This window comes from Protopterus annectens, chromosome 5.part0 (genome assembly GCF_019279795.1).
Source record: "Protopterus annectens isolate FY-2018-M chromosome 5.part0, PAN1.0, whole genome shotgun sequence".
NCBI classification, from domain to species: Eukaryota; Metazoa; Chordata; order Ceratodontiformes; family Protopteridae; genus Protopterus; species Protopterus annectens.
In genome coordinates, this window is record NC_056735.1 from 1,460,598,652 (window position 1) to 1,460,620,856 (window position 22,205).

General features: G+C 39.1%; 1 protein-coding gene across 1 annotated transcript in view; it reads right to left on the minus strand.

Moving 5' to 3' along the window:
- Positions 1 to 22,205, minus strand: part of SLC15A1 (solute carrier family 15 member 1) — a 422,183-nt gene that overhangs the window by 208,169 nt on the left and 191,809 nt on the right. Inside the window, exon 14 of the mRNA XM_044071289.1 lies at positions 6,507 to 6,588. Within this exon, the coding sequence (XP_043927224.1) occupies positions 6,507 to 6,588 (82 nt within the window). The remainder of the gene's footprint in view (positions 1 to 6,506; positions 6,589 to 22,205) is intronic.

Consider the following 22,205-nt stretch of genomic DNA (forward strand, 5'->3'; position numbering starts at 1 on the left):
GGCAGTAGATTTTTACATGCCGAGTTGCCGGCCCTGGTGCACAACCTTCAACGAAGGTACGCCCATTCACACATGTCTCCACACAGAAGACGCTCTAGCTGAGAATCGAACAGGACAACGTCGTACTGTGAGGTGACAACACTACTGCAGCATCACCACTGCAGTAGATGGGTATAGACACTGGAAAAGTATAATGACAGGAGTGGGAATGTTCTGAAATCGGAATGTTCAACCCAAAAGAACATCAGCATTTATGTCTGGTTCAAAAAATGCGGGGGTGCCATGTTTTGAGCCCAAGATGCAATTAATCCACAACTAGGTATATCCTAAACTTTCAGCATTAGCATCCAAAACACACACAATTAATTCAGAAATCTGTCTTTCTCCTTTTGACAGATTCACAAGTCGAACATAAGTGAACTTGATCACAAATGCACTCGAAACTTTGGCACACTTCACTATGTCAACGTACTTATGTATTTTGACATTCTGAGTTAGAAAACGTGAATGCTAATCAGGAAACTGTGTATTACCCATTACTGTGTTATAAAGGGAAATAGCACAAAGAGCTAGAATCAGGAAGTTTGTTCCTCCTGTGGAGGTTCAGAAGGGCGAAACAGGGATACTTTTTTTGTGTTTTGAATATGCCTTCTCTTGAAGACTCTGAAGTCTGGAGTGTGAAAGCTCAATAGTGCTAACTTATATGCTGTACTTGGAGAAATTATCAGTAAAATGTACAGCAGCAACTGTAGTTTAGTCTAGGACTACAACCTAGGACTTTTTAAGACAGCCTGTTCCTTAAGTGCTTCTGTGAGACTGTAATATTGTTGGGGGCACAGGTACTTTAACCAAGTGACCAATTATTTTTATTTTCATGAGACTTGGTGAAAAATAAACCTGGCACCCTGCCCACCTCAGTAATGCGTGCTAACCCAAAACCTATCCCTGCCCACACTCCAATCCTAACTCCATACCGTCCTTTAAAAACATCCCCATAACACTACCACTACACAAGACACACCAACTCACAAACATGCACTTTCAAACACTAACAACATAAAATCTAACCCCTTACCAAACCCCAACCCTATTTCTAAAAGACATACCCTCACATGCAAACACACAACACCTATATACTTATCTAAATATTACCTAACCCTAACACCCAAACACACTTATACATATTCTAAGCTCCTCTCAATCCCCACTCATCTATGAAAGAAACACATTTTATATATATATATATATATATATATATATATATATATATCCTGAAAGCCCAAAGTCCTGAGACCAAAATCTTGAAAGTTCAAAATACTGAAAACTCAAAATACTGAAAACACACAGGATACCAACACTTACTATATTCCAGCACAAGTAGATACAGAAACATATTACCCTTCATATATATGCAGGGGGCAAGCCCCCCTGCACCCACCACACCCCCTGCTACTTAAATATATCAACTCCAAGATTGCACTTCACTACATTAAATGCAATCTTGGAGTTGATATATTTAAGTAGCAGGGTGTGTGTGGGGGGTGCAGGGTGGTTTTCCCCTTGCTTATACTTGAAGAAGAGTAATATGGTTTGCCTTTTATTTGTTTCTGTATGTACTTGTGCTGGAATATAATAAGTGTTGGTATTCTGTGTGTTTTCAGGATTTTGAGTTTTCAGTATTTTGAACTTTCGAGATTTTGGTCTTTCAGGATTCTGTAGCGCTCCTATATATATATATATATATATATATATATATATATATATATATATATAGACAGATAGATAGATAGATCTATTTAAAATTGTCAGCTGCACAAATAATCAACATACAAAACATCAAACCCAAAATGTCCAACTTCTGGAACATCACAACCTGGAATTAACTGTTTGCCCAAGATCACAGTACAGTGAGAAGTGGGGTTTTGCCCTTTCCCAGCTGTAGTGTGATCCCAGAGTTGGTATATATACATTATTAGCAGCGGGTATGGAAGGTGTAGTGGGGCTTGCCCTCCCCCTGCAAAATACTGTATTTTAGTTGATTTTCCATGTTTTCAATGGTCCACATTTTGGGTTCAATGTTTTGTGTGTAGACTATTTCTGTTGTCAATAATTATGATACAGATACTGGTTTTGTTGAGTTTTTAGTTCATAGGTAGGTACTAGCTAGCTGCCTTTTGCACCATTTTAACCATAGTTAATTTCCCTTTCAAAGCTAAGAATGAAAAATGTGTACCTTTTCTCTGTCAGGTAAACACCTTAACCATTATGTCAAACGTGCAGTTCAAGTAACATTTAGCTGATCATCTTGCTTTGCTGGCTCCCACGTCATCAATTTGTTATGTGCATCACAATCGTGTAAATATGCCAAGTCTAACAAAACATCAAATGCACCTTACAGGCTCACTAGCAATTGAATCACATAGAGGTCTTCATCCCCATATCCTCCCGACATGAGGCTTTCACCTCCCACACCCTTTGATATACTCACTGATGCACAATCACAACCAACGTGAAGCAGCCACTTTTATGCTGTAGTTTACATTATGCAATTTAACTACAGCATAACACACAATCAATGAATAGTGCTGCAAAATTTGTACTTGATGAAAGTAGTTCTCAGCAAATGAAACTGCATCCTATAAATATATATATATATATATATATATATATATATATATATATATATATATACATACACATATATACATCAAACACCCAAAATACCAAAACTTAACAGATCTTGTAATCTGTTAATCCTACCACTAAATCCAGCCATACATCATCAAAATAGTGGTAGTGTCACAGGAAGATTTTTTCTGTGTTAAGGAGAAGGGTTGGCATTAGGGAGAGGGACAGAGTTTGGCTTAGCCCCACTGCTCACTATACTTATATGTGCTAACTATAACCCTGCCCCCTTTCTCATAACGCTACTACAACATGACATCTTGGACACAGAATGCATACAATAACACGCGCACTCGCACACGCACACACGCACACACACACACACACACACACACACACACACACACACACACACACACACACACACACACACACACACTCTCCCACCTTCTTAATCTCCAAACTCACTCTTACCTCAGAAATCCCATGCATTCGACTGAACACACTGTAAATGCTCAAATAAAATACATTTAAGTTTATGTTAGTGATACATATATAAATTTGTGTGTGTGTGTGTGTGTGTGTGTGTGTGTGTATATATATATATATATTTTATGTACATTTCTATGTGTGTATATATATATATATATATATATATATATATATAAAGATATATAACTATATATGTGTGTGTGTATGTATGTGTGTGTGTATATATATATATATATATATATATATATATATATATATATATATATATATATAGAGAGAGAGAGAGAGATATCAAAAAGGGTCCACTTTTCTTCATCAAAAGTACATTTCTATGAATGTCAGTTAAGCGACACCACCTTTCCAAAAACTCACTAGTCCGAAAGCTCAGTATGTTGAAGGTCGTTCTAGTGAAACGTAATGCTGTTGGTGCAAGACTTATCAGTGTATAGTGTTATTGTACCATCTCATCTACTGTTGCAGCTTTCTGGCATGGCTGATACACTGGTATGTAAAACAGTATTCAGGATATGGAGATGTCTTTTGACAGCACTTGTAGCTTTTAAGTGGAGATTGCACTACAGTAAGGATCAGGAAATTTACCTTTATTGCACTGTAGTGAGATCTCAGAGCTGGTATATATAATTTGCAGGGGGTGCAGGGGGTTTGCCCCCCTGTAAAAATGTTAGATATTCTGTGCTGTGGTGTTTGCATGTTTTACTTAATTTCTGTTTCGGTGTTGTGAAGTTCGGTAGTGTGAGCTTTCGGACTTGTGAGTTTTCAGAAACATGGTGTCACTTAACTGACATTCAGAGAAACATGCATTCCTTGAAGAAAAGTAGACCCTCTATAGATATATACATATATTTCTCTCTCTCTCTCTCTCTCTATACATATATATATATATATATATATAGGGTTACTTCATATAGTCTAAAACACCCACAGTCAGCTGCAGCAATGTAAATCACAAAAGGTCAAAAACAACATAGCCAACACAGTAGTACACCTTCACAGAGAAACAGTCTCAGTGCATGTAAAATCTGCAATTTAAAAAACATCCTTTTTTGCAGAGGGCAAGCCCCCTGCATCTCCTACATACCCTGATAATTATGTATAGTAACTCAAAACTCACATAAACACAACGTAAGTGCAAATTTTCCATCCTCTAGGTATGTGCGATCTTGCACACCTGTTGATCAACTGCCAAGTCAACCACATGTGGTTGATTAAGCAGCTGTTGACTTGACACACATTCAGTCTTTGCAATAACACCCATAGCTTACATCAAAAAGGGGAGAATCCAGTACAGCTGACTGAAAATCAGCTGAGTGAACATTACCAGCTTTTCTTGTGCAAGAATGTAGAACAGTAGGAAATGGGAAGTTTGCATTTTCTCCACTGTAGTGTTATCTGGGAACTGGTATATTTATTTAGCAGGAAGAGTGTGAGTGTAGGAAAGCTTCTTCCAATGCAAAAAACAATGAGTTTTTCTGATGTGTTGATGCACGATTGCTTAGTTTTGATTATCTGAGGTCCGTGTTTATATTTTGAGGAAATGTCTTAAATATATATATACACACACACACACATATATATATATATATATATATATATATATATATATGTGTATGTAGATATATATATATATATATATATATATATATATATATATACACACACACACACATATGGCTTACATGCCTATTGTCAGTTGCAGATTTGGGCATTGTTTGCCGGGGGTTGTGCTTTATGTCGAACATACAGGTAGCTGAACAGACAAAATGTTGAGGTATGTTTTGTCAAGATAGGTGAATGGATTTGAAGGCAGTGAGACTGTCTGTGCAGGTGTTTGAGTGTTAGTGTCAGGGATAAGTGAGTGGATGGGTTTTATATGTTTATGTGCAAGTGCTTATATTTGAGGGTTAGGACTGGAGTTTGGTAAGAGAACAGATGTGTTTGCAGTATGTGTTTGTGCATGTTTGTGTTTGTGAGTGTGTCTTGCATAGTGGCAGTGTTGGAAGTGTTTTTTAAGGTAAGGTGTAGGTTTAGGGCTTGGGGAATGGGCAGGATTAAGATTAGCACCTATTACTAAGGTGGTACAGGAAGGCCACTTAGCCTTAGAAAGACTGAGGTAATGATGTTCATTCCAAGGGGAGTTTGATATGAAGAAGCAAATCTTAAATATATCAGATTACAGCAAATCTGTTCTTAGGGTTTAGAGTTAGTGTAACATGGGAGGGGGTGACTAAGGTCATAACCAAAGACGGGAGATAGATACATGTTGTCGTGCAATTGGCTGTTAAAGACATATCAGACAGGCAACAGAAGTGATAAAAGCAGGACCAGGGAGGTGGCAGAGAGATTCCAGGACAGGGAGTTAGCCATGCCATTTTGAGAAATATTATCTGTGCTATCAGTAAACACACTGAGAAAAGAGTGAATTAGAGAGCATCAAAACTTGCTGCGGTATCAGTGGACAATGGTATCAGTGGACAAGAGAGAAAGGAGTAGGACTGCTAAGTGAGTATGGACAGATCTGTCAAAGAGACCAGTTCTGAGCCACTCACAGGTGGCAATCAGCAATACGTGACTGTCCTTTCCCAAAATGGGTTTCCTTTTGAATGGAGATAACTGATAGTTCATGATACATAAAGCTTGCATTATCAGATATTCCAGGATTACTCATGTTGCAATGTGAGAATTACTATTACTAAGACTTAATGAATAAAGGAAAGAAAGGCATTAACAACATGGATCTGTTCTAACTGAGATACAACAATTTTAAGTACTAATTCAGTACTACTGATGGAAGTTCAAAACCAAAATTCATAAAACTGATCATTACAGCCTGGGCTGAAATGTTTATTTTTCAATTGCAGCAGAATGTTGCCTTTGGAGAAAGGAGTTTAGGTGCTGATGATGCACTAGCTTACTGTAATGGCCCTAATTTTTTATCTCCTTTAAAGACATGCATGAGGCCAGACAAGCAAGTTACAAATCCCCCATAAATGCACCATATTCCCCTAAGATGATGATTACAGCACTGGAATCACAGATGATCAGGTGCAGTAGAAACCAAAGAAAGACACAAGTGTGGTCATGGCTGCACAATGTTTTAATTAATGGGAACATTTTGTAAATTGCTGTACAGAGTTGTTGTTGTGTCTTTTGGCTTTTCCCGGTTAGGGGTCGCCACAGCGGAACTCCGGTCCGCAAATGATTGGCAGTAGATTTTTACATGCCGAGTTGCCAGCCCTGGCACACAACCTTCAACAAAGGTACAAACTGCTGTACAGAGTATATTCTAGTAATCACTCCTGATAAATACAACATTGCTACATCCTAATTATTAACAAAACAGTTATTATATATGCAACATATTGACTTACATCTATTTCCATCTGCAAGAGGGCAGCAGCAATAAAGGCCATACCAGCTAGGAACATTCCAACTGTCATTTTTTTTAGAGGCCTAATAGAAAAAAATCAGAAAAGAACAGAGATAGGTTAGCTGACAGATCCAAATATTACATTCTGAACAGCTGGCACTAAGAAAAACTGAACTGAAACCATACCTCTTTATCTATATCAATTGAAAATAGAAACACAGGTCCTTGAAAATGGGAACATCAGCTAAAAATCTAGACATCTAAAATGCATGAAATTTGAATACCAGATAGCACATATCTCTTCCTACTTCTGGTAGGAATGTGAAATACAACTCAGAACCCCATGTTAAAAAAAAAAAACTGAGTAAAAATGATGGAAAAGCACAAACACATTATCAAAGAGACACTAGTATCTGTAAACATGAATGAACTGTATTGCAAAATTCTGCCACATAAGCTCATTTATTTTTGCTTCAAAAAAGGGGAGATCTAAGATGTACATCTACTTTTTAAAATGATTGTTGCCACTAGTATGTTGGTCATGTGGTATGTTTTTCTGTGTACTAGACAGCTTCAAAAATCACATGTGATGATGGGGGATTCAGAAAATTGTGTGAAGGGGTAAATCAAGCCTGAAAATAGGGACTTAACCTTAAAAAATAGGGACATCCTGTGTAGGGGGTAAATCAGGCCTGAAAACAGGACTATTCCTCCAAAATAGTTGAGAGGTTTGAACATTTTAATAAAATATATCTTGAACAGTGTTTTGTTTGCATTATTTCCATCTCCTTATCAGTAAAAATACTTTCAGTGGATTATTGCATTTATTTTCAACCTTATATACTTTGCTTTTATGCTGTTTTTTCATGTTGAGAGTTTTGTTTTTTCCTTGCATATGTTCCTCTGTCTTAGTATAGTAGTATGACATAGTATCTTAGCATGACTCCAACTGTCGTTGTCAGCCGCTGTGTTTGTCCTGTTTTTCACTAGACCACAACACTTCTCCTGCTGCAAGCTACATTGTGGATCAGAGTGCTTTCATATACTTCTGGATACCATATCTAGAGGAGATCAACATTTTTCCTTCCTTTTGAATCAATAATGTCAGTGCACATTAATGACCTATGACCTCCTCTATAATAAGCATAGCACTATTTGTTGTTCCAGCCCCTCCATCCTAAGAATGCGACCATTCGTCTAACAATCCAACTCCTCAACACTGCAAGAGCATATCTGATGACCTCTCTGGAAGAGTGCCTACATGTGACGATTTACAGCCAAGGGATGCACTGAACTGTCAGAAAATGAGTGAAAATGGATCACATAAATATATGCCACATGGCAAAATAATTGAATACTTTCCCCTTGCAGGTATGAGTAGTTTTAATGGGCTACAAACTTTCCTATATCCCATCTTTTATATTTCCAAATGAAATAAAACAAAAAAAAACACGGGTAGTAAAATAAAAATGTGTATTATGTATACATCTGGAAACATTAGCAACATAACTGCAGATGAGAGGCCCAGTGACATGTTTTGCATCCTGCTCTAAGTTATTTTATGAAATTCTGTCAAAGTGAATCTTTACTCTTGTATCTGTCTATTTCTTTCCTATATTCCAACTCATGGCCAATGTCACATATCTGGAAAGTGCCTGATATTTGTTCAGCACACTTTCTTTGATAATGTACATTGTTATACTTTTAGCAGTACTATTCTTACAGTTCAAGTGAACCCCATCCCCCCTTTTAGCCATGCGCTCCCCTGCCCATTCAGTTATTCCTGCTATTCTGTGCATCTGCCCACTTATTCCTGTCACTCACTCACTTAGTCATTAAATCAGTCAGACAGTCGATCAATCACCATACAGTCAATACAAGTCATACGTAATCATGTTCCAAGAAGATACCACCATTCGAAATAAATAAATCACCATTACGATATTTCAGAGTAACTTAATAACATGAATCCCCTCAAATTCCTTTCAAATGAATCTAAGCTGACACCCAACTTAATTTCATTGAACCACGTCATTATTTCTAATTCATGGAGGACTATTGATGAGCACAAATTGACAGCGTCCATGCGAAGAGTATCCTTAGACCTTTTAGGCTAAAATAAGGTTCCTGGTAGTTGCAATACTGTAATCACATCTATGTTAAGTCTGTAGATACATTTGTGTTAAAGTCTACTGCTACATTCTCACTACTGCCATATTGGTAACTGTTTTTGCACGTTTTTATTGTTTTCTATCTTCCTGTATATGAAGTCTACTCAAAATGTTTTATCAAGTGCATATCATATGTATGCTATTTACTATTGTGCAACCTGCTATTTAAATCCCAGGTTGTAGCTAAAAAGATTTTGAAAACTGTCCACCTACCCAATTACAAAAATGTTAGCAAATAAATATGTAAATAAGATTTTAAAAGATTGGTAGCCCTGACATGTAAACTACCCACCCTACATTTCTGAAACTGGTTGCAATCACAGCACGAGATTTCCACAGCATTAACTTCTCTTTCATTTTCTCTGTCTCTATTCCTTTCTCTCTTTCTCTGTATCACTTATTCTCTCTTCATGTTTTCATCTTCTACCTATCTATCTATCTTCTACCTATCTACAATTCTGGAAAAAGACTAGAAATGACTAAGGGTGGTATTCACAGTCATTTTACTTGAGCACGGTGTTTATGGGAGCTGACTGCACCCAAGCACAAATGTGGCACGATTAAGCAATATAGGCTCCACGTATGAGTAGCAGTTAAAAAGTGATTAGGAAAGTCTTATACAAATGAGGGAATAATGAGATGCAAATGAGAAATCTGTGGAAAATGTGTGATTTACTTAAGTAAAGGAGCCCCCCTTCTTGCCTTTTGTGATTCAAAGCTGCTTTTTGAAGCATAACTGAGCCATGCATAGATCTGCTATAAAAAGCGATCCACCCTTTTTGCAGTCACATTGCAGTCAGCACATTTTTTTTCAATTTGCTGTAAGCCTTAGTGCTTCATACTTTGTATTGTTTCTCTGTGTCAAACTGAAACCTATTGCACTCATCAATGCTAGGCGATCTAGGAGAAATAGGTATATGCAAAGAATAACCCACATGAACTTAGCTGAATAGGAGTTACTGTATATATTTAGACTAAACAAGGATATAATAAGCATTTTGGTGATCTTGTATTACCCTCAAATAGGAATTGGGGGAATGTGTAGCCTTCTTATACCAGCAGATACCAAGGTATATATAGCTTCCAATATACCTGCACTAGGGACCTTTCAGAGACAGACTAGGGACACACTGGGTCTCTAGCAGGCTTCTCCCTTGATGATACTACTCTTGGTAAATTTGGATGAGTGGATCTATTTCCCAATATCACTAAATGACTGAGCCAGTGCTACCACATCTCCTATAGAATAACACACTTTCCTGAGGTTGTTGGTGCAATAGATTGCATCTATATTGCTATAAGGGTCCCACCAAGACCACAGGGGAAGAAGTGTCATAACAGGAAGGGAAAGGGCTACCATGTCATCAGCTGCCATGTTGAGTATGATGCATAGGGGATGCATCACTAACTTATTGGCCCAGCATCCTAGCAATGCCCATGATTCTCAGATATGGCACACAAGTTCACTGTACCTCCATTTCCTGCATGTTGGGATTCATCATGGTCACCTAGTCGCTAAGTGCAGACTGTTCTAATGTTGGTAACCATAGTTATTTTCTAACTATGTAGCAGCAAAGGTAGTAGTGATGAATCCTATCTTTTTTTATGTGACCATTCCCTGTTTTGTTTTCCAGGTGATGCAGGCTACGCATGGGAACCTTGGCCAATGATACCAGTCCATTACATGTGCAGTGCTACTGAGGAGAACTTTAACACCACCCTGACCCAGACATGGATCTAAACTAAGAAGGTGTTTGGCCTGATCGAAGCCTGTTTCTATTGCCTGGATGAGTTGCTGGGGGCTACAATATAAGCATGCTACTGTATGCACAATATTTACAGCTTGCTGTATTCTGCATAACATGATCATGTGTTGGTCTGGTGTGTGCAATGGCCACAGCCAGTCACTGAAAAGTGGCAGTACAGCACCGTCTATCATCTGTCCCACCTGTGATGATAACAATGTTGACCAGCTAATCGCAAAGGCATCGAAACCCTACTAGTAGGATTGTGCATGGAATGTAGCTACACAGGTGAAGCAGTGGCATCTAGTCCATTACTCTGCCCATGGCATTCACTATATCATAGTGTAAAGTTACAAAGATTATACATGATGCATGCAGTGCTATCTTTAGGCTATGCTGAGAGGTGCATGGTATACTTCCACTGTATATCAGACTTTTCTGCACATATCATGCACAGATCATTTGCTCATATTTTGGTACCCCCCAGCAACTGCAACATTGCCAGATAAAACCAGTGCTATGATGCGGTTTCTCCCTACAGTTATTGCAAGCCAAGAATAACACTTTGTAATAAGGATACCTACCAGACAAGTCTGCATAGCACACTTGGTCTACCTGCATCATCGCAGCTTGCCCCCCCCCCCCCCAGCAACTGCAACATTACCAGATAAAACCACTGCTACGGTCTGTTTTCTCCCTACAATTATTGCAAGCCAAGAACAACACTTTTTAATAAGGATACCTACCAGACAAGTCTGCATAGGTGACTGGATATTTATAGTTCTTGTTATTAGCAGATGTGGTCCTTAACAGTTATGTTTTTAACATTGTGACTGGTTATTTACATTTTATTTTACAGCACATTTGTTAATTTTACTAGTTATTTTTTAAACATTGTTTTGGCTGACGTGCACACCTGCAAGGGCTCCCCCCCCACCCCCAGGCAACTATAGCTTTGTGTATTGCCACTGGGTGAAATAACTTAACAATATACTTGCTGTGTCTTGTCCCAAATAGATCTGCCTCCACACTGAATACTTGTAAAGTAAGGCAAGTACCATTTACTTGGTGTATTTTGTCCCCAGATAGATTTACCTTCCTTTGTATTACTTGCACACCAAGGCCATAAAGTAGTGTTTCTGCAACAAACTGCTTACACTCCTAATTTCCTGCTTCTACCTCTTCCTTGCTTACACTTACATTACAGTTCCAAGGCTTCCACTTCTTATGCTGATTCCTTTTCTTTGCAGTCTTCTGTGAGGGGGCAGGCCAGATCTCTACCTGCTTTTTCTGGTTATACCTTCCCCCATTTTGTATCTCCCTCCTCCCCTATACACATTAACTAGTCTATATTAGTGGGTCTCCTTGAGCGGTACCATTTTGAAAGTTATTTTTTGGCCTGCTTGTGGTGAGGAAGCTTCCCCAGACCCTTTTCAGTGTGCACACATGCAAGTAAGTGCCTGCAAGTGTTTAAGCTCTTCTCAAATGTTTGTGGTGCACCTGGTTTAACAGGCATGTTTATGTTTTCCAACTGAAGTACTTAGCTAACTTTATGTAGTCTAGGGATCTAACTGACATAGTGATTGCTGTTACTACAGAAACTCTTTACTGTTACATATGTTGTTAAGCTCACGATAGTCTAAGGGACTAACTGAAGCTGTGACTTCTTTTACTACATAAACCGTTTGCTGTTAAATATGCTGTTATGCGTACTAGGAATTTGGCTGGAGACTTGTGTTATGTGATGCATACAACAACTACAGTAAACAAGTGCTACATTCTCCATACTTTCCTTACCTCTGAGCTTACCTACCTAACCACTGATTGTTCTTCACAGTCTTGCCTTCTTCCGTTTCCTTGATGCTACCTGCTCCATTCGCCCTGTGGGCTCACTCTGCTATGCTACCCTACCCCCAATTCCCACCCACCCCTGTGCTCCTACACTTATTCTAGTCATAAGTCCCTCCCCCCGATTCACCCAATCCACTCTCATCTCCTCACTATCCCCTACCCTTCCATCCTCCAATACTCTTTCACCCCTCCCCATCCCTAATCCTTAAAGCTCTAGATACACTTCCATACTCCTCCCTCCTACACTGTCTATTACACCCTCAACACCTAACCCTGAACTATTCCATTATGCCTAAACCAAACCATGTCTCTTCAAACCATTCTCATCCTTTCCCTTAGCTTACTACTCTTAATACCTCTATACCATGCTACCTCCTATTCCTCTTACAAACTACCCCTTCTTTCCTAGCCCCCCTTCACCCCACCATCACCCCTAGCACACATCATAACTATGCCACATCTCATTTCCACACTATATCCTCCTCCCTAGTGCTTCCAAACCCTCTTCTCTGCTTTAAACTAAAACTCCTATCCTCCTCAATGAAACATCATATTCCCAAAACACTATAGTACCTCCCACCAAACTCTAGGAGCAAATCCAAACCCCTGCTCTCATTCCCATTTAACTGCCTATGCCTAGCAGGAGACATACACCCCAACCCAGGACCTAGTACCAGCAGCAATCCATCTCCCCCCATTACCACCCATACTACCAACCCTAAATAACTCAAGATCTTGACCATCAATACCCAGAGTCTAAGAAACAAATTAGCCCACTTCCACGCTTGGCTATCCCATACCTAACCTGACATAGTAGCTGTCTCTGAGACATGGCTAAAACCCAACATTTCAGACTCTGAAATACTACCCCCTGGGTTTCAAGTACTTGGACAAGACTGCCTAAAAAAGAAGGGTGGAGGAGTAGCCTTAATCTACTCTGGCCTACTCTTCATCACTCCCTACCAAAATCCTATTCCACAGTTCAACAACACTGAAATAGTCATAGGAAATCTCAAACTAAATAACCAGAAAAGCATTTGTGTTATAGCCCTCTATACCCCCCCCCCAGAAACAACATTAACACACTTGAGGAAATGTTTCTATGGGCCTCATATAATATCAAGCTTGAGACATACATCCTAGGAGATATGAACATTGACTGGAACAACATTACTGCCAATAACCCCACCATTTCAATCAATCTATGTAATTTCACTCAACTCACAAATGCTATAACCAGACCTAATAAAAATAACCCCCCAGGCTCCATACTGGACTGGATCCTTGTCTCCCAACTAAACAAAATCTCCCACACTGGCACCTTACCAGACTCTCTCAGTGATCACTTACCAGCCTTCATCTATAGAGCAACACCCTCCTCTCCTCATCTACACCAATATATCCATACTCGGAATCTCAACAACTTTAACCCTACAACTTTTTCCAATTCTCTCAAACTGATAAATTGGGACATTCTAAAAACTCTACCTCTGGACAGTGCTGTTGAATTCTTCAACTCAACCTTCTTAGACACTCTCAACTCCCAAGCCCCTCCAAGAATAAAACGTATAAAAAACAATTCCACCCCTTGGCTTAGTAAAGATACCAAAACACTCATGCAGCAAAGAGACAAGACCTGGAAACTCTGCCATCATAATAGGCACCCTGACACTCTTCTTAAATATAAACAACTCCACAACTTAGCCAAAAAACATATCATACAAGACAAAAAAGCATACTATATCAAACTCCAGTCTAACCACTCCTCTAACCCCAAACAATTCTGGAAATCCATCAACTCATTTCTCAACCCAGGCACCAAAAGCTACCCTTTCCCTGACACTAGTAAATCTGTCCCAGAATAAGCTACTCTATTCAACTCCTTTACTAACTCTATAGCAGAACTCACTAAGACATTCCCAAACAACACCTCCCCCCAAATCAAACCCTCTGCCCCACCTTCCACCCCAGACTCACCTCCCATATTCCATCTCAAACCCATCCCCACCTCATATATAAAAAGACTTCTCTCTAAGCTTAAGCCTTGCTCCAATGCCCCTGAAAATATCCCCTCACTCTTTTTAAGAATTGCAGCAGACAGCATCGCCATCCCCATTAGCATACTCATCAGCAAACCTATACAAGAATCATATGTCCCGAAACTGTGGTGTGCAACCTTTATCCTACCCCTCCATAAAGGAGGCAAAAATAATAACATCTCCAACTTCCAACCCATAGCAATTCTCTCCCCTATTTCAAAAATTCTTGAGAAATGCATCCACCTCCAGTTCATGCCATTCATTACACACAACCAACTCCTCACCCCAACACAACATGGGTTCCGTCCTGGCCATAGCACAATAACAGTTCTTCTCTCTTTTCTAGACATTGTGAACCATGCCTGTGACTCCAGGGAACTTGCATCCACAGTCCTCCTTGACCTCTCCAAGGCTTTCAAAACAGTCTCCCATACCCACCTTCTTCACCACCTTTCCAATCTTAACCTCTCACAAAACACCATTACATGGTTCAGCAGCTACCTCTCTGACAGATCTCAGGCAGTAATATGGAAGACTGGCACCTCAGCCTTCCTTCCCACCCCAACTGGGGTACTCCAGGGATCCATTCTTGGCCCTATGCTCTTCAATATCTTCATTAATGATTTCCATGCAGCCATTCCTAACACTAAGATAGTAAAATATGCAGATGACTCAAATTTAGTTTACTCTGCATCAAAGCTCCCTGAGCTCCAAACAAAAACTCAAGCTGCCTTCTCAACTACTGAGAACTGGATGCTCCAATATCACCTCTCTTTGAATGCCAACCTAGACAAAACCTCTTTCAAGATTGCAAGCCTTGCCAACTCTACTATAGAAGTTGTTCCTTTTGCTAAACTTCTTGGAGATACTATTGACAAACACCTAAAATTTGATACCCATATTCAGCTAAATATAAAGAAACCCCATCAGAAACTTGGCATGCTTTACAGAAACTCCCACTTCCTCTCCCCCTCAACAAGACAGACCCTCGTCACTACCTTCTTACTACCCTCACTAATGTATGGTGCTCCCCTACTAACCAAGCTATCTTCCTCCATCTCTTCTACACTAGAATCCTGTTACAATAAAATCTCAAAGTTCGCCACCACTTCCAAATACTCCACTCACCACTGTAAAGCTCTCCACCAACTGCAATGGCTAGAACTCCTAAACCACCTTGACTATTTCCAACTCATCACCACTCACAAGCTTATTTTCAAACCAACTATATGCCCAGCACTAACAAACATCTTAACATTATACACTCCAAACAGAACTCTAAGATCTACCCACCAAAATCTAATCTCTGTTTATAAACCAAACTGTCCTGTTGCTCAGCTTTTCCTATCCTTTTCTGTCACCAAAAATGGAATTCTCTCCCTCCATCTCTAAGAATTTCTGAGAACAATGAACTCTTCAAAACCTAGCTGTATTCTTACCTCTCCCAAAAATGGAAATGCAATTGCACTCCACCTACCTAACCTGCTTAATATATAAATACTTTATAACATACAAAGTCTGTTCTTCCTTACACACTATTGATTAACCCTATGTACTGCCTTCATGCTAATGCTACCTTTACACCACTCTCAGAGGATTTAAACCTCTGTATTAATTTAACTCATGCTAATATTCATGCATAAATAACTCATCCATGCTAATGTTACTTCTATATCATTCTCAGATGATTTAAACCTCTGTATTAATTTAACCTTGTACTACTGTTCTCAACCATTAAACATGTAAATATGCTTTACATCCTTCTCCAAGCTGCTGTTTAACTTTTGTTTAGTTTTTGCTATTTTGTATGTAAAATCTGCTTAGTTTGTTTCTGTTTCCACTATGTATTTTACTTCATATTATGGAGCTTGTACTATGTATTATTGGAGCTTTTCTCCCCGGGCCTCCACTGAAAACGGGCTGTTTGAAACCAGTGGACCTACCCGATCATCAAACTGGAAATAAATAAATAAATAGCTATCATTATTTGTATAGTGTTCACTGGTCAGCAAAAGTGTAGCTAGGGAGGGGCAAGGGATGCAGCTATCCCAGGTATAAGATGTCAGGAGGCACAACTGGGAGAAAGCTGATCAGGAGCTGTCAGGGCTGAAGCACTTCAGCATGCTATGGGTGGTATTTAAACTGTAGCAAGTGACTTGATACAATTTAAAGAACCTTTCGTTTTCTTTTCTTTTTCCTTTTTTTTTTTATTTGTTGCTTGAGCACTGGTGGTCAGTGGCAAAAGTGTTAGCTATATGGGCGGAGTTTGGAAGAATTGTTAAGCTGAAGGTGTCATCACAGAAGTTTATTGCTGTGCTTTCAGTAATTGAACTTATGAGTTACTGAAGGTGTATTTAGTTGTTAATGCAAACGCATTTTTTTCATTATGAAATGTTGCCAAGTTATACATTTTTTTTCCTTTTTCAGAAACATGAAGGTAAGTGTGGCTTTTGCAGCAGTTGTGATGTGATGTCATCTATACCAGTCTGCAAAATATTTTCCTGGTGAATAATTTCTGTGTTCTAGCACATTGAAAATTTGAGTTTCATTTCAAAGGTGTCTTATGCATTATCCCCTGAGGATACTGTCAGTGATGATACCAATGATCATGAGCAAATGCTAGCATTAGGGACTGGATGCAATGGAACCTCTTGACATTGACCTAACAATGCTGTGGGATCTAGACAATGACACAAAGGTTCTAGCTCATGATGTGGAAGTTTGACAAGGCATAACTATCTTCCTGCAGTAATTTGATGTGACACGTGATAGCCAGCCTATTCATACTATACATGCGGGCATTTACTTGTCCATGTCCAGTACTGTCCTAATGTACATCTGGTAACTCCTTACTACTATGCACATGAATGCTGATATGAATATCATGTGTGTAACCATACTGTGAATGAGGATTACCATGGTATTGTCCCTGGCCTCCACTATTTCCAAATTGTGATGAATTTCCTCACATATGCTGTGTAACACTTTAACTATTTCTAGTGGCAATAGCCTGGTCCTGAACTATGTCACAGCACATCAGCTGCTAGGCAGCCAAGGCTTTGTGTGTCTGAAGCTAACTGTGAACAATGTATTCTCCTGGTATCCATGTTTACAAACATAACAGCAGGTAATGAAACCTCATAAAAGGCTCCTCATTGGGTGTTAAAGGTTGGATAGTGGAAGAACCATAGCTGGTGATACTATGGCATTTGTATTCTGCCTTGCCTTTGTTATGGCAGAACAAACTATGTCATTAGCTCTTTTCCCCTCTTTTTCTGCACTGTGTGAAGGTATGGTCCCATCCCACTACAGTAGAGCTATAGCTGGTTCATTTGCCACAAGGTGCCACTCCCCAATCTAATTTTAGTTTGAGGAGCACAAAAAAAGTCTCTTTTCCAATCTGCAATTCAAGAGAAGTGCCAAGTCCTAATGTCTTACCCCCTCATGTCATCTCGTTCTACATGACAATGTTTAGAAAATAGTCTGTTCTCAAATCTTTCTCTTCTAAGGAGGAGCACCAGATACCTAATGCCCTCATGCTCTACATGAGAGCAAAAAATGAAAAAAAAGTAATTCCTAAAACCGACTATCTCTGCTCCAGCCCTCACATTTATTTGATGGTCATTAATTGGAAAAAAAAAAGATCTTCCAGTTTTCCTTTCCTGTGAACCTTTACATAAACATGGTATCAAGTGGCACTCTAAAAAGTGAACCTTTGAAAGTTTCACAATTAGCTGCATTTCAGTGCATATGTGTATCTGCATTTATCTGCATAGCTGGGTTGCTACTGTTGTGGATATGCTGTGAAGTGCTCATACATGTACATCTGAGCTCTTTCTGCCTCTGCTTTATGGCACAATGCAGTGTATGTTTGACTATTCTGGAATGCACCTGCTCTTCTGCTCCCAGCAGGCAGCAGCAAAGGGTGTAAGGTGCCAGACAGAGTAATGTCACACCTTATTTGGTGTGGCTGACACTCTAGAAGTCTCAGTTTTATAATTATCTCATCATTCTTTCTTGAACATGGCATGGAAATGACATCCTCTGTGAAGGGTCAGAATCATGCCACAAACTGGTATGAAAAGGATACCAGGATACTTCTTCACCTATTGCAGGCGTCATACCAACAAAGGTTAGGAAGTGAAGGCTCAACTTCTTGGAGGAAAAAAAATGATATATAGTCCAAGTTGTGGGATGAATTTGTATCTCTAACTGGCAACCCCCGATCTGACAAACAATGCTGGTGCACTTATGATGACCTGCAGAGGAAGTGAGAGATCAGCTGGCAAAGTGGGTAGCAGAGGTTCAGGAGTGAAGACCACAGCTATACAAGCATTACAGTTCCACTTCTTTTGTATTAGTAAATATAAAGTAGATATTGTGTAGTTGTATTAAAAGAATTTTGCAGAGCTTCCTAAAAAAGTTCTATTATATTAATTATGTCAAACTGACTATGCTGTGAGCATGACCACTGCAAACATTTACAAAGGTTTGTATATGGGGTAAATTGAGGAACTATTTGTAGACTTCTATTTCATTTTTATTATAAATTCAAAGAAAATTACTACACTATGATAGTATTCTCACTACAATAATAACCATTTAATGTTGCTGTTGCCTGCTGCTGCCATTGCTGTTACTTGTGCTGCATTACCATGTTCATAACTCATTTTGTTTGATGAAATTTCCAGTCAGAAATGTATTTACAGAACTTGTTACTTATGTGTTTGCCAGTACCATGGTGTAAAAAGTTAAAGCTCTGACTATGGCCCAGGTGACCTGAGCTGAATTAGTGCCTCAGTTGTCTGAGGTGCTGACAGAGAGGGGTGGGTGTGCACATCAGAGGGGGATACAGCATGCACCTGCGAGTTGCCCATATTAAATCCCTAGTGAAGGCTGGAGACACAAAGATGAGAATGGGGGGTGGCATTGGCTAAGCTGCGGCAGAGGTGGGACAATACATCAGCATATTCCATTGCATGTCTGCCCCTTGAATGTTACATTCAAGTGCATGGGGGAAATAGGAAAAATAAGTAGACCCCCCCACATGCAGTAGTGTGACATGGGTACTGAATGCCTTGATTTGCTCTTCGGCACTGGCCCTAATGAGGGTAAGTCCAAGGGAGGCCAGTAGGGGTATGTAAACCTAACAAATGAAGAGAGGTACTGGAGAATGCTGATAGACAGATCTGTGGGTGAAAAAAGTGAACTTAAAAAATATTATTAATTATGAGTTGCACTAATATGGGTCACTTCAGCACCTTTCTGCAAGACATAAAGTGATACTGATAACTTATTGGGGATTTGTAAATGATATAGTCAGAGGCACCATGCTTCTCAAGGGGGAGGAGAGGGAGAAGGTTGACTTATCGAACTATGTATTGGGAGGGCTAAAAGGAACATATTGAACTACATATTGTTCATTAGGTTTGCATTAATGTCATCTGCAGTGCTTAAGCCCCTGATTGGTGCTATACTTTTAGAGGTGGGCCTGCTGATGAAAATATCATTGCAATAGCATAGAAATAGTACCAATGCAAAATGCACAGCAACACTAATGGGAATAATTCAGTTTGGATTACTGATAACATCTGAAACCATAGCAACACCTGCAAGACTCTACCCTTCCTTAAACTGATTATCTGCAAAGTTGCCCTTGCAGCAAACTTTTCACTAATAAGTAGATCAATGCCTCAGCAACATTCTCCCAGCAAAGCTATTTTGTACATCTGACTGTATCCAGTGCAGAAGTTCGGTACTGTACGTAACAGTTTATTTTCAGTTGCAAAGCATTCATTTCTATTTTTACAGACAAACATACTATTTCCTTTTGCAAGATTTATACACTAGTTACTAAATGGAAGATACAAAATATAACTGTTTTCAAATGTCCCATGCTTTACAAGACTGTTTACATTTTACTTATTAATGTATGAATTATGGAGAAGAAAAAAGAGGCGAGGTTAAAGACCAGAAAATTTACAGCTATGTACTCCTTCTGCACACACACACATCTGTAAGAAATAGGGTTGCCACCTTTTTTTGTGGCTGAAAGCAGATCAAGACAACCCCCTTCGCACGTACCCAAACCTGCCCATCTCCTTGCCATTCCCTGCTCACTTTTCACCCATTTATTGATGTCATAATAATGTCAGGAAAACAGGAACATCCTCTTTTCCTCATTTATGATGCTTTTCTTAACAGAAAAGCATAGTAAATCTGCTGAATTACTATATTTTTCTGTTAAAAAGCATAGTAAATTTGCTGATACTGGAGTATGAACAGTATGTTCTTCACTACTGGTCAATCAGTTTGATTTCTGATAGTCCAGGAAAAAAAAAACGGATACATGGCAACTCTAGTAAGAAAGACTATACAAATTTCAGTTGGTGGTGTTATAAAATAACTATGTTCTCTTAAACAGGCATAACGTTTGACACATCAGACTACAAGATAAGAAAGCACAGATGTTCTGCTTATCAAACAAATTGCCAGGAAGTACAGGCAGTGCTAGTCCTGCAACTGTACCACTATACTTGGAAAGAAAACAGTGGATAGATGAGAGACATTTTATGATAGCAGAAAACCTTGAACTGTCATTAGATGAGGAACAAAAGTTTATTGGATGTAAGAAGAACCTGTCTGTAAGTCTCAGGGGTGGATGAATTGTGTTTAATGGTTATGTCAGAAGAAGAAGAAGATAAAATATAGGAAAGACTAGAGAGAATATTCCAAAACATTGACATGATCTAACAGATAGCCGATTCTTATACTTCTTATGTATAAAAATAGCCATGGCTTGTTACGATCTAGATTCATTTTCTGTGATTCTCAAGATGATGATATATCCTATTTCTTAAAAAAACTGCTTGTTGCAAAATCTGTTAATCTTCAGAAGACTTATTTTCAGATCACCAATAGTAAGGTGTTTGTATCTCTTCATTCTTTCTTTACTACTGGCATCATAACCTTTTGATTCTGGGGATTCATGTTTGATTTACTGCATGCTATCATTTACATCAGCCTTGTCTCCATCTCTCACCATATACTTATTCCACCTTTGGGAAGTGAAGAAACAAAGTCATAGCTAGGTGAACTGCAGCCCAGGGCAGGGTCTACTCTGGCACCTGAAAAAAGGGTCTTCTGAAATTGAGTACCAATAAAAAGTATTCCAAACTGTAGCAAACCGTTTATATAAGCTCTTTCCTGTAGTTGCTAATATAGAAATCTAATAAACACAGTCATTTATTTAGCTGTGATATCATCCACAGTGGATTAAATGAATCCACAGTGTGCACTCCTGTCCAGTCAGCAGCTCTTCAGCATTGCCAATTGCTCCTCCTAACAACTTGCACCGGGGGCAATTCACCTTGTCCTAGTTATGGTACTGTGAACAGCTATGCTACCAATGAAAGAAGGAGGATGAATAAATAGCTGTCCAATTCCTAAAATCTAATATGAGCACTTTTTTCTAAAGGAAAAATATATGGTACATTACAATTTATTTAAAGCATGACAAGGAAAACAAACTAGAGAGTGGCAGTGTAAGAAAATTTCAGATACTCCATCCAGACATTTTTAAAATCAGCAGTAATTATTAACACTTTTTCTTTTTTGTTATCAGTAAACCAAGATAAAGCTCTAGGCGAAAAAAGGTAACACAGTAGATACACTGGAATTGGCAACTTGTATAATAGAGATAAAAAGGTACTTAAACTGCCACTTTTGTCTGCTTCAAACTAGGCATCTACCCAGAAAGGACACAGCTGAAATCAGGTCTATAGATTGTTTTTAGCAGCATTTGCTGCTCAATTTCTCCTGAGTGCAACCTGCTCCGCTCCCCATACCCTACCCCCATTCCCACCACCCCCTATTCATAGGTTCATAGGTATGT